The sequence below is a fragment of the Erythrolamprus reginae genome, unplaced genomic scaffold (assembly GCF_031021105.1).
Source record: "Erythrolamprus reginae isolate rEryReg1 unplaced genomic scaffold, rEryReg1.hap1 H_45, whole genome shotgun sequence".
NCBI classification, from domain to species: Eukaryota; Metazoa; Chordata; class Lepidosauria; order Squamata; family Dipsadidae; genus Erythrolamprus; species Erythrolamprus reginae.
Genome location: NW_027248501.1, coordinates 47,158 through 73,287, shown reverse-complemented (window position 1 = coordinate 73,287; position 26,130 = coordinate 47,158). Strand labels below are relative to the sequence as shown.

Here is a 26,130-nt window from a genome sequence, read left to right as displayed (position 1 = left end):
CCACGGAGATCAGAACCGTCCCCACCCTCCTTGCCTTTCGTAAGTTACTGAAGACCCACCCATGTTGTCCGGCATGGGGATGTTGAGCCCACGGGTTTATATTATTTATATATGGTATGTGTTGTATGGTTTTAATAATGGGTTTTTAGATGTTTTTTAAATGTATTTGATTTGCTTACATTGTTGTTATTGTTGTGAGCCACTCCAAATTTTTGGAGAGGGGGGGCATCCAAATCTAATAAATTAAATTAAATTAATTAAAATTAAAATTATTCAAGTGTTAAATGCTTTGCACAGACCCTTAGGGATCGCAATAATACACATCAGAGTTCACCAATGAGGACAGAAAGAAGGTGTTAGCTAATGCAGAGGCCCAGTTAATAAGATTAGAGGAACCAGAAGAAAAACTTTTAATTTTGGTACCTGAAGCGGAAGAACCTGAAGAGCCTGACCTATTTTCACTGAAAAAGAAAAGGAGAAACCTACACAGTTAGGGGGTCAAGAAGGGGGAAATGGGAAGTGGTATTTCTGACAGTCTCAATATGGGTGAGCAGTGTGGTTGGGCAGTAGGAAAAGCAAGTAGGAGGGTTGGCTGCATAGCTAGAGGTATAACAAGCAGGAAGAGGGAGATTGTGATCCCGCTATATAGAGTGCTGGTGAGACCACATTTGGAATACTGTGTCCAGTTCTGGAGACCTCACCTACAAAAAAATATTGACAAATTGAACAGGTCCAAAGATGGGCTACAAGAATGGTGGAAGGTCTTAAGCATCAAACCTATCAGGACTTCATGAACTCAATCTGTATAGTCTGCAGGACAGAAGGAAAAGGGGGGACATGATTGAAACATTTAAATATGTCAAAGGGTTAAATAAGGTTCAGGAGGGAAGTGTTTTTAATAGGAAAGTGAATACAAGAACAAGGGGACACAATCTGAAGTTAGTTGGGGGAAAGATCAAAAGCAACATGAGAAAATATGATTTGACTGAAAGTGTAGTAGATACTTGGAACAAACTTCCAGCAGACGTGGTTGGTAAATCCACAGTAACTGAATTTAAACATGCCTCGGATAAACATAGATCCATCATAAGATAAAATACAAAAAATAGTATAAGCGCAGACTAGATGGATCATGAGGTCTTTTTCTGCCGTCAGTCTTCTATGTTTCTATGTATTTGCCAGATATTGAATCAACCATAATAATGGAAAGATTGCATGAGGGAAGTCCTTGGGGAACTCAGGGCCTGATTGACGCTGTGTTGAGAATTTTTGCAAGGATCAAAAATGTATAAACGTGCAAAATTGATTTCACAGAAATTCCCAGGTGGAGAGGCTCAGAGATTTGTTAAGAACTGTAATTAGGTTTTTGTTAAAACAGGTCATTCTCAGATATGATTGGTGCAGAGAATTGATTCAGACGGGGAATATAATTTAAATTGAAACAAGGAATTAGGAGGACATTTGGGGATTTATTGGGACTTTCACAGCCCTTGATATCTTGCCAGTTCTGGGGAAAATTGAAACGATGGACAACAAAATAAAACATTGATTAACGAAGATATACATGGAGACGTGAATAAAATGGATTAAAAGATAACCTACAGCTTTGTTGGGAATTAGAACTCAGCCCTAGGGACACAGGGTTGAATCATTATGAACAGATGTTTCATATGCCTGTTTAAGGGGGAGGAAATTGAAGAAGGTATTTGGCCTACCAAAGACAAGGGATTGATTAAGTATTTGCAGCCAATGTCTAAATCTTTTGAGGTTTACAGATCCAGTAGCTTGTCATTGCGAATACCTTTATTGAAGTTTTAAGGCAGGGGTCCCCAAACTTTTTACACAGGGGGGCCAATTCACTGTCCCTCTGTTGGCGGGCAGGACTATAAAAAAACCCCTATGCACAAAGCCCTATGCAAACTGCACATAACTTATTTAAAGTAAAAAACAAAATGGGAACAAATACATTATTTAAAATGAAGGAGGAGTAATTAAGTAATTAAGTAATTTATACTTCTTTATTAACAAGTAAATTTAAACTTAAATCAACAAACTCCCTCCATTTCTCCTCCCTTCCTTCCCTCCTTCCTCTCCACTTCTCTCTTCCCTCTCTCTTTTTTCCTTCTCTCTAATTTCATTCATGTTCCTCTTCCTCGTTCTTTCTCTCCATCATTTTCTCATTTTTCTTTCTCTTTTTTCTCTTGCTCACACTCTTTCCATCTATCCCCCTTTCTCTCTCCCTCTCTATCTCACCCTCTTTCTTTCTCTCTGTCACTCTCTCTCTTTCTCTCTCTCTCTTCTCTTTCTCTCTTTCGCCCTCTCTCTTTCTCTCTTCCTCTCACTCACTTTCTTTGTATGTCTCCCTCTTTGTATGTCTCCCTCTTTCTCTCTCCCTCTCTCTCTATCTCTCCCTCTTCCTTTCTCTCCCTCTTCCTTTCTCTCTCCCTCTTTCTCTCTCTCTCCCTCTCTTTCTCTCTCTCTCACTCTATTTCTATCTCTCCCTCTCTCTTTCTCTCCCTCTCTATCTCTCTCTCTTTCTCTCCCTCTTGCTTTCTTTCTCTCTCACTTTCTTTCTCTCTCACTTTCTTTCTTTCTCCCCTCCTTTCTCTCTCTCTCTTTCTCTCTTATACACCATGCCAGCAGCAGAGAGAGAAAGAGAGAGGGAGAGCAGAGGGCGGCTTGCCGGTCCACGCCCCCCTGGATGAGAGGCTCTCATGGCCCCATCAGTGGACTTCGCCATCACTTCTGGCCCCCTCCGGCTCTCCAGCTAAGAAGCAGCAGCCACGTCCACCCCTTCGCCCTCCATGGCACCCAGCGCCCAGACCCACACTGCCGCCTCCTCCCGGTAGTGCGCTCGACCTCTACCTCCAGGAACATGGTGGCGCTTGAAGGCCACCACGGCACTGTTGTCATTGTCAGGGTGCAAAGCCATGCAGTCCGGGATCGTTCACTTCTCCTGCCAACAAAGCCAGCTGCCTAGGAAAGCAGCGTACTTTTAAAACGCACGCTTTTCAAATATGTTGCTTTTCCAGGCAGCCGGCTTTGTTGGCCGGAGAAGCGAGCAATCCAGGACTGTGTGGCTTTGCACCGCAACAATGATGACAACGACGCCATGGCGGCCTTCAAGCATGGCCCTTTGCCGCCCCACGTGCATACTGGGAGGCGGAGGCGGCGTGGGTCCAGGCGCTGGGTGCCATGGAGGGCAAATAGGTGGATGTGGCTGCTAGCTCTTAGCTGGAGAGCCGGATGGGGGTGGAGGTGACGGCGAAGTCCGCTGCTGGGGCCATGCGGGGCCGCTCATGCAGGGGGGCGTGGACCAGCAAGCCGCCCTCCGCTCTGTTTCTCTCTCTGTTGCCAGCGCGTGCCCGCGCAGCTTAGAGGTAACAGTGCCTGGGGACAGCAGCGGAGCTCGGAGGCTGCAGCAACGCAGCGCCGAGAAGGACTGGCTGTTGGTCCCTTTGAAACCGCCACCGCCGCCTCTGTTCGGGCGAATTCAGGGGGGTTCCTGAATCTCCGGTCCACTCACCACGGAGGAGAAGTTGGGGAAAAGGTGGTGGAAGGCAAGGGGCGGGGAGGAAAGCAGGCCTGCAATTGGCCCCTTTCTTTCTTGCCTTTAGGGTGAGGAACTGTTGCTGCTCTGCCATAGGGCAACAACAGTTTCTCTCTCTAAAGGCGGCAAAGAAAGGGGCCACTTGTAGGTCCGTTTCCTGCCCGCCCCTTGTCTTCCACTGCCTCCTCGCTCAGCAGCAGACCGCGGTGAGTGGACAGGAGATTCGGGAGCTTATTATATCTATTGATAAAATCTCGTACGCTGCCGTGGGCCGGATAAATGGCCTCCACAGGCCTTCTTGGAGGTCCCTAGTCCCCTTATTGTCATAGGCATTTATTAGGCCTTTTACCACCTTGGGCCCTCGGCCTCTCTTCTTTTTTAGGCCGGGGTTTGGCCTGATCCACCTGCTCTTGTGTGGGAGGCATCAGGTCTTCTGCGCTTTGTTCACTTGGGGCTAATACCTGGTGGGGCTCGAGGCCTGTGCGGCCTACAGCCCTCTTGGAGGTCCCTAGCCCCCTTATTGTCATAGGCCTTTATTAGGCCTTTTACCACCTTGGGCCTTTGGTCTCTCTTCTTTCTTGGGCCGGGGTTGGGCCCGATCCATCCACCCTTGGGTGGGAGGCCTCAGGCCTTCCGGGCCTTGTTCATGTAGGTGTATTGTAGCGGCCCTCCCTCCTGAAGAGGCTTGGGGGATGGTCACTGAGGGATTAATACCTGGTGGGGCTTGAAGCTTGTGCAGCCTACAGCCCTCTTGCTACCCTTGATCAGGGATCCTTGGTATTGGGTTTACAGCTATTGCTTGGTTTACCAACTTTACGGGTTTGAATCTATTAAGATAGCTGTAAAGGCAAAGCGGAACTGGGCTTCAGTAATCTCCATTCCAGTTTTGGCTTTGGCCTGGCCCCCTTTCTGGCCTTGGCACTCTATCCTTGATATCTTGGGTTTCGACGGGTGGGGACCCAAGGTGCTGGCTTTGGTTGGGCGTCAACTACTGAGGCCTAGCTATTGAGAGGCCAGCTCACCAGCTCTTTATCCAGCCTATTCATTGGGAATTCTAGACTAGGCCTGAAGGCCTATATTAGTGGTCCAACTCTTGCCATGGCTCCTAAAAGGAAAACTTCAACCCCTGCTTCCCCTGGGCCTCATCCCAGAAGAGCTGTAGCTCTTTCAGTTAGGGCCAGGAAGGCTGGGGAAATGACCCCTATGCCACATGGGAGGGTCTCGTGTGGGCCTAGAGGGTTGAGGCGTGCTGGACCATCTATTCCCGCACGTTCTCTCTCTGCTATTCTAGACCGTTTGGACCAGATGGACGAATGCTGGGAGTCTGCATTTGGATTGAACTCCAGACCAGCAAATAGAATAGAATAGAATAGAATAGAATTTTATTGGCCAAGTGTAATTGGACACACAAGGAATTTGTCTTGGTGCATATGCTCTCAACGTACATAAAAGAAAAAGATATGGGCTCTCTCGCAGGCCCTCCTCTGTCTCTTCTCCTCCTGAGTGGCAGCAGTGTGTCTGGCTCTCTGAATCTGGGCTGCCAATCTTTGGACACATGGCTGCCACTCGGGAGAAAAAGAGAGAGAAGAGGCGCTTGGAGAGAGCCCGCTACTCACATTCAGCAGCTCATTCAGAAGTTATTCTCAACCTTGGAGTTTCCCTGCAAAGACCAGCCGAGAGTGAGTAGTGGCAGAGAGAAGAAAGGTGCTGGTAAGATACATGTTCTCCCCATCCACTGCCTCACCTGTCACCCCCAAATGGTGCCTGAATATCTTACCAGCCTATGGCAGCTTTACCGCTTCTCTTTCTCGGCAGGTCTTTGCAAGGGAAACTCCTTGAAATGGAAAGAAAAACTTCTCATGTGCCAGAAGTTGTCAATTGCTTTCACTCGTGGGAAGTTTTTCTTTCATTTTCTATTCTTGACATTTCAAGGAACTGCAAAGACCAGCTGAGAAAGAGAAGCAGAGAGCTGCCAGTCTCTGGGAAGATGTTCGGGCACAATTTGAGGGTGGCAGATGGGACAGGGGGTCCATGTAGGTAGTTGGGGAAGGGGACCTATTTGGGTGGGGGTGTTATTTCAACACATATCCTGAAAAGGCCTGTTGGGCTTATTATAAGGATATGTCTTATTATAGGGGAAACACAGTAATAATTCTGTACCCTTCTTCTTCCTCCTCCTCCTCCTCCTCCTCCTCTTCTTCTTCTTTTTATCATTATCATTATCATTATCATTATCATTATCATTATCATTATCATTATCATCATCATCATCATCATCACCACCACCACCACCACTACCACCACCATTATTATTATTATTATTATTATTATTATTATTATTATTATTATTATTATTATTACTATTACTATTACTATTACTATTATTATTATTGCTTTTATTCATTAAACATGAAACTCAGTCCACTGAACCTTTTAAAAAGTGTCCCGAAGACCACTGACTGGTGCTCAAGGTTGACATGGGTTGCTTCCAGTGTCCGAGGTATCAACCAGATATATTCTTGACATACAAGGTTCCGAGTAGCGCAGTTTTTGAAGTTCTGCTGGTGTTATTGCAGAAAGCTGCAATTTCTTGATGTGTTTTGCGACATTCCAAGTGGTACCAAGTTCCAGGATGACAAAGGGTATCAGTTACATGTTTTATCCATAGCTGTGTAGTTTCGATGGCCAGGTTGCGATATTTTGTAATTTATTCAAGTCCTTTGTCTTCGATTCAGGTATCTTCTGTTACAGCGATATCAATAAACTGTATTCTTCGGCCCTTGACAACCGTGATATCTGGCGTATTGTGTTCCAAATGACAATACACCTGTATTCGAAAGTCCCATGAGATCTTCACCTCTCATTTTCAGTTACTTTTCCCACTTTGTGCTCGCATGACTTTTCGGATACAAGAATGTCGTAATTTTTTTACATCATGACCAGTGAAGTAATTTAGCAACTGGATCATATCTAGCTTTGCAACCACTTTGCATGATATTGCTGCACTCACATATTAAGTGTGAAACTGTTTCAAATTTGTCATTGCAAACTGGGAAGTTTGGATTGTCAGGCGATTTCTGTATCTTTCCTTTCATGGCAATTATTATTATTATTATTAATAATAATAATAATAATAATAATAATAATAATTTGTAGTGCCTGTTCTTGAGCAGCGAATATTAAACCTTCTGTTTCTTTCTTGAAGGTTCCCATCTTAAGCCATGGCCATGTAATGTTGTCGTCACATTTTCCTTCAATGTTTTTCCAGCATTGTCCATGCAAAGCTTTGGTTTTCCATCTATTTAATCTGACAACAACCAGTTGTTTTTCCTTCTATTCTGCCTTCGTTTCTGTTGTTTTCATAATGTTCTCTCTTTTCACAGCTTGCAGCATTTTTTTCTGTACTTTGGTCATATAATCATTCAAACTTCATTTTTGGAGAAATATGAGATATAAAAACGGAACCAAAATGTTGTTAGCCAAATGGTAAGATAAGAATTGGTGGTAGCACTATACAATGATATGACACAAATTCAGCTATTAATAAGAATTTAAACACAGAGAATTTCCTAATATAATCTGTGTGATATATGATAAGAAATACTCTAATTTTTTTTCTGTGTGGGCGGAAAAGTATAGTGTCTGAGCGGCAGTCCCTTTGGGACTGGGCAACATAGAAGTATAAATAAATAAATAAATAAATAAATAAATAAATAAATAAATAAATAAATAAATAAATAAATCTATCTATCTATCTATCTATCTATCTATCTATCTATCTATCTATCTATCTATCTATCTATCTATTTATTAGATTTGTATGCCGCCCCTTTCCATGGACTCGGGGTGGCTCACAACACAATAAAACAGTTTATAACAAATCTAATAATATACAATTTAAAATTTAAAATAGTTAAAAAAAACCATTTTTAAGCAGACATACCTACAAACATACCATACATAAATTATATAGGCCCGGGGGAGATATCTCAGTTCCCCCATGCCTGATGACAAAGGTGGGTTTTGAGGAAAGGCAAGGAGGGTAGGGACAATTCTAACCTCCGAGTCTGCGGAGAGGGGCGGCATACAAATCTAAATAATAAATAAATAAATAAATAAATAAATAAATAAATAAATCTCTGGGGGGAGCTGGTTCCAGACAGTCGGGGCTGCCACAGAGAAGGCTCTTCCCCTGGGGCCCGCCAACCAACATTGTTTAGTTGATGGGACTCGGAGAAGGCCGACTCTGTGGGACCTAATCGGTCGCTAGGATTCATGCAGCAGAAGACAGTCTCGGAGATATTCTGGTCCAATGCCATGAAGGGCTTTATAGGTCATAACCAACACTTTGAATTGTGCCCGGAAATTGATCGGCAACCAATGCAGACTGCAGAGTGTTGGTGTGACATGGGCATTCTGCACGATCTGAAGTTTCCGAACACTTTTCAAAGGTAGCCCCATGTAGAGAGCGTTACAGTAGTCGAGCCTCGAGGTGATGAGGCCATGAGTGACTGTGAGCAGTGAGTCCTGGTCCAAATAAATAAATAAATAAATAAATAAATAAATAAATAAATAAATAAATGAATGAATGAATGAATGAATGAATAAATAAATAAATAAATAAATAAATAAACAAGAAAAAATTCCCTTCTTTTTTATTAAAAGAAATTAATAATAAAACAAAACCAAAATCTATTACTGTTATTACTATCTTCTCCTCTTTTTCCATCCCTGTCTCCTCCCCCCTTGTGTGTGTGTGTGTGAACTCTTGAACCATTTCCAATAACAGGTGAGCCATTGGAAATGGTTCAAGAGTTCACACACACACACACACAAAGGGGGAGGAGACAGGGATACCAGAATTGGGGATTCCTAGAATGTAAGAGGGCTGAGAGTCCAATCCTGTGTGGTGAGATGGAGGAAAGTGAAATCGAGGGAAACTGCCTGTTCCATGTTGGGCAAAGTCATAAGTCTCCACCTTCCACTTGTGAGAGAACCAGAGGTATTTATGTGGCGACTGCACATCTTGGAGTGACCTTCATCTGAATCATCAGAGCTTTTCTTATCTCCTTAAAATGGAAGTTGCAAAGGGATTCCATTCGCTATTAGGAGCCATTTTGAGACCTAAACATTGATTCCCAATGGATCAGCAATCTGGGTGGTTGGAAAGCAGGACAGTTTTCATGGGTGCCTCTTCCCGAAATCTATATGTTCCTACAAGTGATGAAATTCAGCCCGTTCACACCACTTCAGGAGAACCGGTTGTTAACTTTCTGAGCTATTCATTCATTCATTCATTCATTCATTCATTCATTCATTCAATCAATCAATCAATCAATCATTCATTCATTCATTCATTCATTCCTTCCTTCCTTCAATCATTCATTCATTCATTCATTCATTCTTTATTGTTTGATTGACTGACTGATTGATTGATTGATTAGATTTGTATGCCGCCCCTCTCCATGTACTCGGGGCGGCTCACAACAGACATAGAATACATATTAAATCAATTCAATCCAATTAATTACAATTTTAAAAAACTTTAAAAGTTCCTACAAACTTTAAAAACATTCAATTTATCATCCACTCAGTAATTCACTCTAAGCACCTTCGTTGGTCAGGGTGGAGGAGATCTAGGGACCGCAGGCCTAGCGGCAAAGATAAGTTTTCAAACTTTTTCGGAAAGCAAGGAGGGTGGCGGCAGTGCGAATCTCTGGGGAGAGCTGGTTCCAGAGGGCCAGGGCCCCCACGGAGAAGGCTCTTCCCCTAGTTTGGGAAAATGGTTGTTGGAAGAAATCAATAGGGCAGAGAACAGGTTTTTAAATTAATTGAATCCCATCCCTGGTTCCCACCCTTATTCACCCCCTTTGTAGACTTGGATGAATATTATGCAGGACTGAACTTTTGTGACCTGTCTTTAGAGAGGATCCCTTCAACCTCCTCCTGGGAAGATTCTCAAGGTCTCCATTCTCTGCACATCTTCTCCAGCACTTCACAGACAAGACAAGCTTGGAAGAGGAGCAGAGTAAATGCTCTAGGCAGAAATTGTAGAGTGGAAAATTAAAACACCGGGAAACTGCTATTTTATTTCTCTGCTTGAAAGAAAAAAACACACTGGACATTTCATTAGAAACTTTATTTTTTAAATTTACTTTTTTTTTTTTTTTGGTGCGAAGTACAGAAAAAAATAATAATGCCAAATTGAAATCCTAAAGAAAGAAATAATTATATAACAGGGATGAAGATTTCCCTTCCAAGCTGAGAACCGATCAAACATGACATTTCACATCATTCTGGCATTCTCACGGAGAGGATCAGGCAACCAGACTGGTACTTGGTCCCAACAGCTTCGTCCTGACCTCTTTTCCTGCTCATTCTCTCTCACAAACACTTTTAGCTGCTAAGAAGTGCCCACATTATTATCTATAAGCATTAACATTCAGGAGCTGTTGCTGAACAGCTGAATTCCTCTGAATTTTTCAAAGATTTCTTTAGCAAGATTTATTGAAAGGGGACGGAGCTGCAAGAATTCCCATTGTTCAACAATTTCCCATTTTGAAACATATAAACATGGTTTTATTTGACTCTTGCATACTATCTAAATGGAAATAAAATAAAAGTCAGTAACATTTTTGCCAACATCACAATAGTGTAATATATCATGTTTTTACATTTGTTCTGGCTGTGAGATGCTCCTTTGTGTTCAGGTCTGGCCTCAGAGTGATAATGTAGCACTTGGGGATGAAGATGCAGCCCAGCAGACCAACACTAGAGGCCAGGATGGAGAAGACCTGCACAGCCACCATGTATTTCCCTTTGGTGCTCAGGTAGGTGGGCACGAAAGTCACCCAGACACTGCAGAAGACCAGCATGCTGAATGTGATCAGCTTGGCTTCGTTGAAGGCCCCAGGCAGATTCCTGGCCAGGAAAGCCACCGTGAAGCAGATGGCAGCCAGGAAGCCCATGTAGCTGAGGGTGACGTAGAACATGACAACAGCCCCTTCATTGCATTGCAGGATGATCTCTCCATGCTGGGAGTGGAGATCAGATTCAGGGAAGGGGGGAGAAACTGCCAACCAGATGGAGCAGATGAAAATTTGGACAGCAGCAGAAGAAAGGATGATGGAGTTGGCCAAGCTCTTCCCCAACCATCTCTTCATTTGGTTTCCTGGCTTTGTGGCCAGAAAAGCCAGAACGACTGTGATGGTTTTGGCCAAGAGAGAAGAAACAGCAACTGAGAAGATGATGCTGAAAACTGTCTGTTGGAGAAGGCAGGTGGCTTTCCTTGGTTGACCAATGAAGAGAGTAGAAGACAAGGAGCAAAGCAGGAGAGAGACGAGGAGGATGTAGGAGAGGTCCCGGTTGTTGGCTTTGACAATGGGGGTTTCTCAATATTTAATGAAGATGATTAAAACAAGGTCTGTGATTAAGAACAACAGTAGGGCAAAAGAGGCCAGAATGATGCCCAGAAAGTCTTCATAAGATAGGAAGGTTATAACTTTGGGGATACATTGGACACTGCGCTCATTAGGATATTTATCATCTGGACACTTGGTGCAATTTTTAGTATCTAAAAAATAAAAAGCAATATTTCTTTTATAGATTTTTTACATTACAATAAATATTTTTTTGGACAACACCTAATTCCAGGAACATTTTTCAGTAAGTATTTCTGAACTATTTCATTAAAAAGAGCTAAGAAGGGTATTTTTAAAAATGTATCTAGGTATATGAAATTGAGGGGACTCATATGATATTAATTATATTCTGTGTAGTGTGTAGAATCTTCATAGGAACCTACATTATTAGAGGTTAATAATGTATTATATAATGTTTTAGTCAAACATCCTGGGTCCTGCCCCATGGAAGTTAAAGGGACTTGGAGAATGCCTAGAGTATCCTATAACATCTGGAAGCAATATGCAATTAAGGAGAAACTTCCTAACAGTGAAAACAATTAACCAGTGGAACAGCTGGCCTCCAGAGGTTTTGTGTTCTTCAATATTGGAGGTTTTTAAGAAGATATTGGACAGTCACTTGTCTGAAATGATATAGATCCATGATGGCAAACTACGGCATGGGTGTCAGAGGTGGCATGCAGAGCCCTCACTCTGGGAATCTGTGCCATTGCCAACTGATCTTCTGATTTCCAATGCAGGCAGTGGAGCACTGAGAAACAGCCTGAAAACAACCTGGAAAATGGTCCAGAAAACAGCCAAAAAAAGACAGTTTTCACGTCATTTTTCGGACCAAAATTGACTTGAAAACCAGCCAGAAACAGCCAGAAAATGGTCCCCAAAATGGCCAAAACAGGCATGTTCACGCTGGCTAGCTAGTCTTTGAGTTTCCAATGCTCCAGCATGTGTATCTGCAGGTTCTGGTTTGGGCGCTCGGTTGGCCAAAAAGGTTCACCATCACTGGTATAGGTTCTCCTATTTGAGCAGGGGGCTGGACTAGAAGACCTCCAAGGTCCCTTCCAGCTCTATTTTCATTGATCAAAGGATCGATATGGTGGGCAGAATATTTGTGTAAGGAGTTTTCCCCAAAACTATCCATAACACCACATGATGGACCTTCTCAGTGATCCTCAAGGGGAGGCCAATATACAGTGAATTGCAAGGTCTTTCAGAAGGTGGGCCTAGAAGAATTCATCAAGTTTCAAAGATCTCAGATGGTCCTAGAAAGGTAAACTTAGCAGCAGTTCTCCAAACTCAAAAGCAGAAGAGATATTTCCTCTGCTGTTAGTAAAGATTGACCAATCTGCCACGCCCTCCTCCCGTCTCTTCTCAACCCTCCTTCAAAGTCTTTTTGATTTACTTTGATTTACTTTATTGCGTAGGTTACAAATAAAGAAAAAAAACACGTTTGCTCCAATCTGCCTTTTAACTTGCACTTTCATGAAAATGTTCTGGATGGACCAAGTTCCACAAAACCTCCCATTTTCCTCAGGGTCACCCACCTTCCTGAGTGGAGAAGGTCCCCTCCGGACAAGGAATGCGGTCATAGCAGCAAACTGGCTCTCCTTCTTGAGCCCTCTTGACAAATCCAGGATGACATCTTTCCGCACATTTGGACTCAGGCGGGGACTGAGCAGAAAAAAGAGAAAGTGTTAGGAAATACGTTAGGACTCTCCATCTATAGAAAATGTAGGTAAAAATGGCAGGAGACAATTAGCCTCTGGTCTTAACTGAATTAAATATGAAATCTCTGATTTCTTCTAAACAGATGCAAGAGGTATTACAATGGGCAGATTCTTCATTTAATTCCTCCCTTTTGCTTTTGTAATTCAACATTACCATAAAGTACTTTTCTATTTAATAAAGTCTGATGGGATGGAATTGCAGAAAAAAGATTTAAGGAAGAGGATATATTTATATTAAAAGTGAGAATAAAGTTTACTCTAAAAGGTTTAGGAAACTTTTATTTCATTCAGGTTTTTTTAATGTAGAATTAAACTGTGTTGAGGAAAGAAACCTCTGACCAGTAAGATCTTGAAAGATTTCCATGAAACATGGCAAAGTTGCTCCACTTAGGTCCTATCTATTGAAGAACTTCCATTAAATAATGCCAACTGGCATGGAAGGCCAACCATCCTGCAGACTCTAGGCTTTCCCCACTTGAAATGGGACCTCAGGCTTTGGAAAACAGAGAAAAGACAGCAAAATTTCTCCCACCTTATTGAGCAACTTTAGCCGTGAAAGAGCAACTTGGTCGATAAAAAGTCTCTGTCTTATAAAATCCGCCAGATCCTCTGTCTTGACATCCCCCTTGGGGAGAACCAAGTTGCTGACAATGAACAGATCTGCTTTTATCTCTCCATTTTGGTCCAAGTACAGTTTAGTTGTGAAATATTCCAATGTTCATTCTTCTCCAGAAAGGGATGAAACTAGAATGGAAACATCCAGGAATTTGAAATACAGAAAACATGGTTTCTTATCCCACATTCAGTCTTTCTTCTATAATTGTCTAATCTCCAAATATGGTTAAATAAAACTGCCATTATGTTCAAAGGTGAATGAAAAAGTTTGTCACTCATATACTGACAAAATATAGAGAAAATATAATTAACACAATTCGTCAATTATAGAGAAGATTCTAGAGCAGATGAGAAATAAAATGAAAAAAATATTCATAAACTCTTTAGAAACCACAGGTAGATTCCCAGACAGCATGGGGGTTTATCAAGAAGAAAGGTGTCAGGCTAATCTTCTCTGGTCATCCTGATGGAAAACCCCTCCAGATGTGGCAATTCTACTTGATGGTAATGTGACATTAACCAAATGTTGCAAATCTGAAACAACAAATCTCCCACCAATTTTTTTTCAGTTTGAAAAGTTAGCCAGGATCCTTTCTGAGTTTCTTTCTCTCCCACTATGCAGCTGCAGGATTCTCCCCTCTGATCTGATCCTTCCCTAGGCAGCTTCTCTTCTCCAGTGGGCAGAGCTATCCTCCAATAGATTGGGTTATGATTGTCTTGTGACGTGATAGGACTGAATCAATTACTTAAAAGGGAAGATCCCCCAAAACCACCCCCTCTTCGATTCAGTCCGTGACTCAGGACGCGTGCTTTCTCTTTCACTGGACTACAGGCTTAGGCCTAACATTGCATTACTTTCCCAATACTTGAACTACTACACTCAAGGATCAGAAGATTCTGGACATCAGGCATTATCAACAGCAGCACCAAGCCGATCGGTCCAGCAGGACTTTGAGAGTCGGCAGGGTCTCCCCTCCCCTAGTGCTTCCAACGCAGCAAAAGTACGGTAAGCCCACGCTGAGGAGGGGATGGAGGAGCGATATACCCTGAGGGACGGCACAACTAAATTCCTACACCTGCCCCTCACCCATGGGCCGAGCTATTGGGGGTAGTCAAAGTTTGCCACCCACCCCCCTCTTCAGTTTGCCGGCCACACTTCTCTCTTGGACTGAGACCGGTTGGGGGGGGGGGAATAGAAAAAGAAACGCTCGCTGCCGCTTGCTGCTACACCCGGGGGGGAGGAATCGTTCTCCTGCATTTCCCCCCCTCCACAATTCTTCCTATGCTGTCGCTTCACCGCCCATGTTTTCCCCATCCTGGATCATGCTGGGCACACAAGCATGGAGCGCTATGCTCTCTTTCACTTTCCTCACCGGGGTCCAGAAGACTGTTTAAATGCCCGCGGAGGCGTTGCCAGAATCAGCCTCAACCAGCCTCCAATTGGCTGCGTTTTCTCAGGATCACCTGGTGGCTTGGCAATTTGCCATTAAAAGGGATACGTTTTCCTGCTCCACAGCGTCTTCTGGGCGTTAGTATGCTGGCATAAAAAATGGGGGGAGTTTATCCCAGCAAAGCCTCAGATCATTTGCTTCAGGCACCTTCTCCCCCCCCCTCCTTCCCATGCTTGGTTTTTTCCTCTAGAATTTCCTTTTCCTCAACCATGAGGTCGCTGAACCGGATGTTACTGGGGGAGGGAGGAGGGGGCAATCACAAAGGGGATGACTGGGTGGATTACCCACCCACTTCCTTTCCCATGCCTCCTCCCCCCCGCATACCCCTCCTTCCTCCAAGTAGGGAGGAGACAAAGGGGAGTAAAACTTTTAAACTGCAGCAGAGGCTTGGAGGAATAACCCCCCATCTTCAGGATCAGCATAGGGGATGCTGATAGGATTGTTTTCTCTACTGCTTATGCACCTTTTACATCTACAGCCTCCCTTGATATGGAACATATTATTTCATATGGTTATTCATTTTATATGTTTATTTTAAACAGAATCATTAAAATGAGGAAGAAATCCCTTTTGGCTATTTTGAGTAACCTTTGGATTGGACAAAGGAGAGGGGAAGACAGAGGATAAATGGGGAGAATTTCACCTTATTCCTGCAGCATGGGGGCCCCCAACATACCCCCCCTGGAGGATGAAGCAAGGCTACTACCTCCCTTTTAACCCTATGCCTTTTGTCTCACAATATGTGTCGACAAGTCTACACGCGCTCATTCAGATCCCGCGCATAAGCATGGCTTACAGAGGGACACGCCAAGGCAAGGCTAAGGCCAAATCTCTCAGGCAGGACATGGAGATTACCCAAGATGGGGCTGAGGTAGCAACAGGGGCCCCAACAGGGGCCCCCACAGATCATTCTCCGACACCATCAGCATCAGGAAGCCGGGGGAGATACAGCACCGGCTCATCAGGCAACAATACTCCCTCGGACATCCTGTCCATGGGCAATCTAGCCCTGGGTCTGGGAGACACAGACCTGTGGGAAGGTCCTTTGGCAGATGAAGGGCCCCAGATCTAGCTCCAGTCTCAACCAGTCTTCAGTCAGGCAAGCCCGGGAGACAAATCATGTATTAATGAAGCTATTAGAAGGGGCATTGAGGCAGCGGTCAGGGCCCCCTCTAGCAACAGGGGGACCCGCCTATGAGGAGGCTTCAACCTCCACTGGCCAAAGGGAAACCTACGGCTACCCATCACCTGAACAGGGAACATCAGATCCCCTGTCTGACCTAGAAGAGGGCCAACTTTGGGAAGACAGTTCCCAAGAGAGCCAACTAGACCTAGAATTCTCGGAGGATAAGGCACTGGCCCCAGAGCTCCCATCCTCATCAGGGCTCTTTCACCCGTCATTATTCCACCTTCTTCTACACAAGGCAAGGGTCACAGCCAACCTAAAGTCCGCAGCCGTAGAGCCCAAGACACTGGATTCCCAATCTGACCCTGTCTTTGAGGAAACTAAGGCCCCAGTGCAGCTGATACCCACCCCGCAGCTATTCCTGGATGCCATTGATAGACAGTGGCAGAACCCAGTGGTGGGGCCCCTTCCTAGTGCGTTAGACAAAAAATATTTTTTGGTAACTCCGCAATTGGACCAGAAACTCCAGATGCCCAAAATAGATGGGGCAGTCCTAGCCCTCTACTCCAGTACCCAGATGCCAGGGGATGCAGAGGAGCTGCTCAAACCAGACGAACGGCGGACAGACATCGCTCTTCAATGAGCTCATCAGTCAGCTGCCTGGGCGATCAAAGCTTCCACCTCAGCCTCCTTCTTCACCCACACATCACTGAAGTGGCTATCGACCCTACAAGAGCACATCCCAGCATCCAACGTGAGGGCCCACCAGGACCTGAACAAGCTCCTGGCTGCTGCCAGGTATTCAGCAGACATCACCCTGCAGGCAACGCGCTTCGCGGCCCGCTCGATGGGCAATGTGACAGTGGCCAGACGTCTCAACTGGCTCCGCTCTTGGCCAGGGGATGCCCGTACCAAGTGGAAGCTGGCAGCAGCACCCCTGCAGGGTCAGTTGCTGTTTGGCTCCTCGTTAGACACTCTCCTCATCGAGACTAAGGACAAAAAGGTTTGCCCACTAACACTCGTAGGGCAGCAGCCAGGCCTAACCCCTATCCTAAGAAGGGGTATAGGCCCCACAACTTCAATTACAACCGTTTCCACTCAAACTACAACAGTTTTCCCTCCCACTACAACCATAAGACCAAGAACGGGGGTGACAAGAACCCCCATAGGGGTAATCAGTTCAAACGCCCCTTTCGAGGGGCAGGTGGTCGCCCCTACCGCCAAAACCACTAAAGAGGTTTGCCCTCCCATCGGGGGTCGTCTGGCAGCCTTTGCCAGCCGGTGGGAGGCTACGACCAGGGACCACTGGGTCCGGGAGACCGTATCCAAGAGCCTAGTGATAGAATTCCTCACAACTCCCCCAGACTTCTTCGTGGGCTGCCCAGAGCCAAAAAACCTGGCCCAGAGGGAAATCATGGAAGAAGCCATCCAGCACCTTCTGGACATAGCAGCCATCCAAGGCCCAGAGAGGACAAGGATTCTACTCCATCTTGTTTGTCGTGCCAAAATCATCTGAGGGGTGGCGGCCCGTTTTAGACCTAAAGCGGTTGAATGAGTATGTTAAGTACCGGAGGTTTAAGATGCATACCTTCCAAACCATCCTGGGGGGAATCAGGCAAGGTGACTACCTCACTTCTATAGATCTCTTGGGAGCCTACCTCCACATCCCCATCAGACTCCCACTGCCGTTTACTCAGATTCGCATATGGGGGTCAGCACTATGAATACAAGGCCCTTCCCTTTGGCCTTTCCTCAGCACCCCGGGTTTTCACCAAGGTCCTTTCGGTGCTAGTGGCATACCTCAGGACGGTCCCAGTCAGAGTACAGTGCTACCTCGATGATGTCTTAGTTCAGTCAGTATCCAGACAGCGAGCCCTCCAGGACATCGCCATTACTCGGGAGGTATTGGAGGGCCATGGGTTCATGATCAATCAAAATAAGTGTCAGTTGACCCCAAACACTTCCCTAACCCACCTGGGGGTGGTGATAGACACTGTGTTGTGCATGGTGTCCCTATCAGAGGAAAGATGGCACAGTCTCAGGGATTTGACCAGGGCAGTAAGGGATTCCCCAGTATCACAGCTCCATATATTGTCCTCACTGCTGGGGAAGATGATTTCAGCTATTCACATTGTTCCCTGGGCATACCTCCACTCGAGGGGTCTCCAGTGGTTTCTTCTCCCTTTTCAGCGAGCAGGATACGGAGCGTCATCGCTCAAGGTTCGTTTAACCAAAGAAGCTCAGTCGTCGCTGTGCTGGTGGGAATCAGGAGACATCGACAAAGGAACCTGCTTCCTGGAACCAGACAGAGTGACTGTCACAACAGACGCAAGTACTCTGGTGTGGGGTGCTCATCTGGGGAACATGGTGGCTCAAGGCACATGGTTCCCAGAGGAGGCGCTCTTCAGCATCAACCTGCTGGAACTGCGGGCCATTGCATTGGCCTTGGGTCACTTTGAGTGAACTCTGAAGGGGCATCATGTACTGGTGCTAACAGACAACATCACAGCCAAAACACACATCAACAGACAGGGGGGTACTGTGTCCAAACAGTTGATGGCAGAAGCCATGTCTCTAGGCCTGTGGGCGGAGGCACGGCTCCTTTCAATCATGGCAGAACATATTTCTGGGGTGGACAATGTGACGGCGGATTGGCTCAGCCGCCATGACATCGACCAGGCGGAATGGTCCCTGGATCCAGGGGTGTTCAAGCAACTCACCTCCAGATTCGGCCACCAGTAATGGATCTCTTCGCCACGCCTCTCAATGCTCAGGTCCCCAGATTTCTTTCTAGATTCAGGTCCCACGGGGCAGAGGGCATAAATGCTCTTCGCTGTTCCTGGCCGAAGGGCCTTCTATATGCCTTCCCACCCCTTCCAATCATCCCCAGGGTGGTCAGAAGGATTGTACAAGAGCGGGCAGAAGTGGTACTACTGGCCCCACACTGGCCCTGGAGGACCTGGTTTGCGGATTTAGTGGCTCTGTCAATAGTCTCCCCCTGGAGGATCCCAGTGACAGAGTGGTTGCTGTCTCAGGGCTCCATCCCACATCCAGATCCCAACTGGTGGCAACTGATCGCCTGGCGCTTGAGCAGCTCACGCTAAAGCTACGCAGGGTCCCAGAGGACATCTCAGACATTATGCTATCAGCCAGAAGGCTGTCTACAGAGCACATATACTCTTCAACCTGGAGGAGCTTCTGTAAATGGTGCACGGAGATGGCTCGATCCCCCTTGGATCTCTCTATAGTAGACATTCTCAAATTCCTAAAGCAAGGCGTAAGCTTAGGCCTGTCCGTCAACACACTCAGGCATCAAATAGCAGCACTGTCAACAGACTTGAAGTGTCACCCGTTGGAATCGCTGGCGGGCCATGATCTCATTAAGCAATTCTTTAAAGGGATTTCTAAGCTACGCCCTCCTACTGTGCACAGGTTCCCTAACTGGGACTTGGCACTGGTGCTCTTGGCTCTCACTAGGGACCCATTTGAACCAGCAGAGAGCATATCCATCAAGAACTTGACACTCAAGGTGTCCTTCCTCGTGGCCATCACTTCGGCCCGTAGGATCTCAGAGTTAGCAGCCCTCTCAATCAGAAGGGACCTCTGTACGTTTTTCCCAGACAGGGTAGTTCTCCGTCTAGATCCCACCTTTACTCCGAAGGTAGACTCCTCCTTCCACCGAAAGCAGGAGGTGATTCTCCCTTCCTTCTGTGAGAACCCGGGCTCAGAACAGGAACTCTCCGGGCACACACTAGATGTTAGGAGGGCCTTATCCATATACATAGAATGAACAGCAGCTTCCCGTAAATCAGACGCGCTGTTCATTTCCTTTTGCCCGGCCATCTTGGACTGCAAAGCCTCATCCACTACTGTGGGAAGCTGGCTGCGGAACACCATTTCCCTTGCATACCAGCTGGCGGGGTATCCCCCGCCGCAGGGGGTCACAGCTCACTCAACTTGTAGTGCTGCCACCTCGGCAGCATGGCTGTCTAGCATTCCCATTGAGGAGATCTGCAGGGCAGCTGCATGGGCATCGCCCACGCCATTCATTAGACACTACAAAATAGATGCCTTTGCTGAGAAGGACTCAGGATTCAGCCGTGGGGTACTCCGACATGTTTTTTCCAATGAGGGGTCTCTTCCAGGCCCTAGTATCCCGCCCATAGAGAATCCTTAACTTTGGTATGTCCCAATCTATTGGAGGATAGCTCTGCCCACTGGAGAAGGGGCGTTGGTATACACTGATATGCCCTTTCTCATGGGCAGAGCTATCCTCCAAGGCCCACCCTGATCTAGGGCCAGCCGTTGCACACGGTTTTTCGGACTATAAGTCTGGAGATAGCACGCAGAATCGTTACTTCCCTCATCGAAGAGGGGGTGGTTTTGGGGGATCTTCCCTTTTAAGTAATTGATTCAGTCCTATCACGTCACAAGACCATCATAACCCAATCTATTGGAGGATAGCTCCGCCCATGAGAAAGGGCATATCAGTGTATACCAACACCCCTTCTCCTCATCCTTAAAGTCATTCACAGATACCATTAAACTTCCTAAATACCATGTTACTGATAATTCACCCACAGCTTTGGTTCTTCCCATATATAAAGTACATCCACCCAATTGGTTGCTGAACAATTTTTGTAGCTTTCCTGTGTGTGGATACATATGCACAAGTGTGGCAAGAAGCAATTCAGTTTGAATTCTCCTTCCAGCTTAAAATCCCAAATAACTAAAAAGAAGGAGGCTGGTCTCCCCTCCCTTCCCTGGCCCCCTCCCCTGCTGGCAGGCACGCACAGCTCTGCAAAGCCAGAAGCCTTTGGCTGGGACCGAAGGGGAAGGATCCACGTGGGCCCCTAGAGAGGAGAAGGGGGAGGGCTTGATTGACAGCTTCTCTCAGCCTCTCATGACTTCTGTGCTCTGTGATCAGGAGTTATTTTGAAGGAAATCCTTTTTCTTTCATTCTTTTTTAATGGCCTCTTTCAAAGAGCCTGAAGCTGCTGTTGTAATGAAGTTAGGCAAGTGGCAAGGAAGTTTGGGCTCTTTTTCCCTTTGGAGGGGGAGGTCTTATTATTATTAATAATAATAATAATAATAATAATAATAATAATAATAATAATTTATTAGATTTGTATGCCGCCCCTCTCCGAAGACTTATTAAGTAAATAGATTCCTCGGAGTGAGCAAGTACAGCTCAGGAAGGAGAAAGAGAAAAAAATTGGTGTGTTACATTGGCCATGCCCACCCAGTCACATGACCATCAACCTGGTCCCGCCCCCAGCCATCTGAAGGACTGTGAATCGCCCACCTATGTTTGAGGACCCCCATTATAGTATTCAACTAAGGGACAATATAAAGTATGTGTATGTGAGTTTGTCTGTTTTTAAATATACAATTTTAAAAATATGTTTCAACTACTTTTGTTTTGTCTTTGCAATAGTTCAATTTTTTGAAGCTTGTTTTTTACCTTTTTAAATAAGAGAAAATTTAAAGTTTGCAGAGAAAATATGAATGATTTTCACAGAGAGAAGGGTGCAGGAGTAAAAAGCAGTAGAAAAATCATCTTGATATGCATGTTTGTGAAAATGACCTCAATATTCTGGAAACAGAATATGAATCAGCAGGGAGATGTTCTTGGAAAGAAGGCAAAGGCAGCTGTAAGAATCCCAGGAAGTGGATGTTCTGGCTTGGGGAGACATCAACTCAAGGACCTGGTCCCCAAGCTTGGAGGAGAATTTGAAAAAAAATCTACATCAAGTTCAGGGAAGGACAAATACAGTATTTCCGAGTCTTGCAGAGAGGGGCGGCATACAAATCTAATAAATTATTATTATTATTATTATTATTATTATTATTATTATTATTATTCGGATAGAAGATGTTCTGAATTATCAGATGCACCTAACTTTTTGGGGGAGGAAAACAAGGGGAAAAAATCTGCCTCCCAGAAATTTGCCTCCTTGCAGCAAGCTTGTTTCAGCTTTAGCACAGCCTGATTAGAAAAAAGCAGATAATTGTTGGTTGGATCGGCCTCATCAGCTGTTTCAGGCTGCAAAGATTGCCATAGGCTATTGCCACTTCTGCACGCTCCATTTTCTGGGTGGTGGGGATCAGAATGAGTGGAAAATGGGGCACACGGAGGCAGCAATGTGAATCTCTCAGCCTGAAACAGCTGAGGGTCGTGTGGATGCTTGTGTTCATCAGGCTGTGCTGAAACTGAAACAGGCTGTTTACCATTAGCTGCAAGGAGGCAAATTGCTGGGAGGCAGAGGCCAAAGGTTGGGGGCTGGTAGATGGGTGGGTCTACATTGAGTCTGTAAGATGGACCCAAATTTTCACCCTCTTTTTGGGGTGGAGCAATATTGGGTTGCTACCAGTATGGAAAAGGGTGGCGTATTGGTAGCATAAGTTGAGCTGTGCATGTGTGTCACAGCAAGATTTTGCTTGTGTGTGTGCAGAATGGGAATCCGCCCCAGGTGGGGGAGAGTGCATCTTATACTCTGAAAAAATCAACTGTGGCGAGGGGGACGTTTGCCCAGGTTCGCCTGGTGCACCAGTTGCGGACATATCTAGACCGGGACTCACTGCTCACAGTCACTCATGCCCTCATCACCTCGAGGCTCGACTACTGCAATGCTCTCTACATGAGGCTACCTCTGAAAAGTGTTCGGAAACTACACATCATGCAGAATACAGCTGCGAGAGCAATCATGGGCTTTCCCAAAAATGCCTATATTACACCAACACTCCGCAGTCTGCATTGGTTGCTGATCAATTTCTGGTCACAATTCAAAGTGTTGGTTATGACCTATAAAGCCCTTCATGGCATCAGACCAGAATATCTCCGGGACCACCTTCTGCCGCACGAATCCCACTGACCGATTAGGTCCCACAGAGTTGGCCTTCTCCGGGTCCCGTCAACTAAACAATGTTGTTTGCTGGGTCCCAGGGGAAGAGCCTTCTCTGTGGTGGCCCCAACTCTCTGGAACCAGCTCCCCCTGGAGATTAGAACTGCCCCCACCCTCCTTGCTTTCTGTAAACTCCTTAAAACCCACCTTTGCCGTCAGGCATGGGGGACTTGAGATATCTCCCCCCGGCCTATACAATTTATGTATGGTATGTTTGTTTGTATGTATGTCTGATTAATAATGGTTTTTAAAAAAATGTTTTTAAATTATTAGATTTGTTATGAATTGTTCTATTGCTGTTGTGAGCTGCCCCGAGTCTACGGAGAGGGGTGGCATACAAATCTAATAAATAAATGAATGAATGAATGAATGAATGAATGAATGAATGAATGAATGAATAAATAAATAAATAAATAAATAAATAAATAAATAAGGTAAGGCAAGGAAGAGATCAAAGGAGCAGCTCGTAGCCTTGAGGAAAGAGAAGAAGGAGGAGAGCTGAAGATCGGGAGGAATCTGGGAGCCCCTTTTCCAACGGACACCATCTCTCAATTGAGGAGGGGAGGTTGCTGCCCTCTTCCGATCACTGACACACGTCACACACCAGCCTAAGATCTGCTCACTGTTACTCCATGGTGTCAGACATAGAAAAATGAACTCAGTTACAGGAGAGGAGATGTTAGATGAACGAGAGAGAGAAATATCCTAAAAGGATGAGCTCTTTTAGAGCTGAGCCACAAAAGCAGAGAAATTCAGTCTCCCCTTTGTGGAATCTCTGGATGCAAAGATGGAGCCACCATCAGTCAGAGAAGCTTTAACTGGGATTGCTGCAGAGAGAAGGGGTTGGGCTAGATGGTCTCCAGGGTCTCCTCCAAATTCATAAAGGTCAAATTCCACAATGCTAATCACAAACCTATACAGCATTTTCAAATTAACAGTGTTTAATAATTGTTACATGACATGACCAGCAAGCATCACCTGCTGAATCACATGACCATGAAGCCATCCTCCACCTGGTCACATGGCTAATAAGCTCCTCCCACCCAATCACATGACCATCAAGCCATAGTCACACAATAAGCCACACCCACAGAGTGGTAGTAAAATACTTGGGAAACACACACAGACACACGCACGCACACACACACACACACACTGCTTTGGAACCATTATTCCCTGAGTAATTAAATTGAGCAGATCTGTTGAGGTGGTTCCCCTCCTTCTCCTCGGGATTCCTCCTCCAAAGAATCTGAGATTCATGGATTCCTATCGGGACCCCCTACCTGCCACGGCTGCAGCCTTGGAGACCCCGACCTCTTTTCTCCCTCCTTCCTTCTCCTCCTCGATCTGGGAGAATAGGCGGCATTCAAGACATGGGCCAAAGTCTTCATGAGGGTGTAATACTCATAGTAATTTGGGACCTGTATTCTGTTCCTTTTCCTCTGGGTCTCCAGTGGGGCTTTCTGGGTGCATCTTCTGTAGCCTTTGACAGAAAAGACGTTCTTTGAAAGAGAACAGAGAAGATAAAGATCTTGAAAGTTTTCTTCCACAAAGAAATGGGGTTCAAAGGCTTCATCTTTTGGCCTTTCTTTGGGCAGATAACCAAAGTTCACAATACTGTGGATGTATTTGAGAAGTCTGCGCTTGTCCATTGGATACCCTTCAAAATTTGTGATGATCCAGACTTTCTCTTCAATGAGTCCTGGCAAGCGCAAAAATGTTAAATGGAAAGGAAGAATTCTGTCCCAAAGGAAATCATTTTCCATGAAGTGAACAAAGATATTGACTTGTCTCCACTTAGAGAGGGCATCCCTGAGATGGGCTGTATATCCTGTTGGTGAGAATTGTTGTGATAGAACCACACAAATTCCATTCCTGACAAGCACAGGAGGGAAAGTCCTCATGAAATTCTCTCCCTTCTCTGTGTCTGAAGCAAAGAGGCCAATCAGGGTCCATCTGAAATGGAGGAGCAGTTGGACAATGGCTGGGTAGTGGATCCCTTCTTTCTGTTGCGTCTGGTGGAAAAAGGGGAATTTGCTTTTATCACTCAGAGCCTCTGAAGCAATTCCAACTTTGATCTGAAAAAGCAATGAAAATGCTGTGTCATATTTGGGGTCAGATCAAATCCAAAATATTAGATTTTAATAAATCCAACCTGCTTCTCATGAATGTATTAGAACAATTTGTAGTTAGACATTGTTTGAAATATTAAAGACAGAATATTAGCCAGATTGTATAATAAAAATGAAAAAGAATAAATTTTAAAAACTATAAACATTGTGAATAATATTACAGTACCACCTTCACAATTTACCACAATTAGATTAAGATATTGAAATGCTGACTGAAGTATTATATTCCAATAAGGGGCATATTATAATTTTTGAAAATTGGTGCATCTTTTTCTGTTTCTGTATCCCAGATTTTTTCTGGAGGACTTTTTTTAGCTTTTTCTCCAGTTATACAAGAAACAGGGAGACGTTATTTCCTAAAACAATTTGTCAGTTGTATAATCCAAGATTTCTCTTTAATTGAAATTTTGTCTGTTTTCGGAGACAGACAGTTTTCGTAGATTAGAATTTATGCCAATATCCATATTTTCTGAATTTAGACATAGCAGAAATTGTATAAATTCCCAATACAACTGTGAGGGCAGTAGCTGGAATTCTTTTACTCACCCCAAGACCTCAGAGGCCATGATGGGTTGGTTCTGCTAGAGATTCCTCTCTGAGGGTTTAGGACTTTTTGCCTCCGCCAGTTGGACGAATCTCATTCTTCTGCTGCAGCTGATCGGCCGCTGCCTTCTCTCCCTCACCCAAAGGCCCCTAGCTCTTGGCCCCAGCCCTTTCGTCACACACATCCACCTTCAGCCACTGCCTTTTGGCCACATCGGACACTTCGCCACCATCCAATCAGAACGGTTCTTACAAAATGCTACTTTGGGAAGGAAAGAATGGGACAGTTTGCTCTTTCATACATACACACACACACCAGTTGAATGATAGAGATGGAAGGGACCTCAGTGGCCATCTAGTCTGACCCCCATTCTCATTCAGGAGACTTACAGAATGATAGAGAGGGAAGGGACCTCAGTGGCCATTTAGTCTGACCCCCTTCTCATTCAGGAGACTTACAGAATGATAGAGATGGAAGGGACCTCAGTGGCCATCTAGTCTGACCCCCCTTCTCATTCAGGAAACTTACAGAATGATAGAAAGGGAAGGGACCTCAGTGGCCATCTAGTCTGACCCCCCTTCTCATTCAGGAGACTTACAAAATGATAGAGAGGGAAGGGACCTCAGTGGTCATCTAGGCTGACCCCCGGCTCAAGCAGGAGA

At 45.2% G+C, this 26,130-nt stretch overlaps 1 protein-coding gene across 1 annotated transcript in view; it reads left to right on the top strand.

Annotated features, from left to right (window-relative positions):
- Window positions 1-18,497: 18,497 nt before the first annotated feature.
- Window positions 18,498-26,130, top strand: part of LOC139155677 (vomeronasal type-2 receptor 26-like) — a 34,130-nt gene continuing 26,497 nt past the window's right edge. Inside the window, exons 1-2 of the mRNA XM_070730920.1 lie at window positions 18,498-18,625; window positions 19,320-19,460. Of these exons, the coding sequence (XP_070587021.1) occupies window positions 18,498-18,625; window positions 19,320-19,460 (269 nt within the window). The remainder of the gene's footprint in view (window positions 18,626-19,319; window positions 19,461-26,130) is intronic.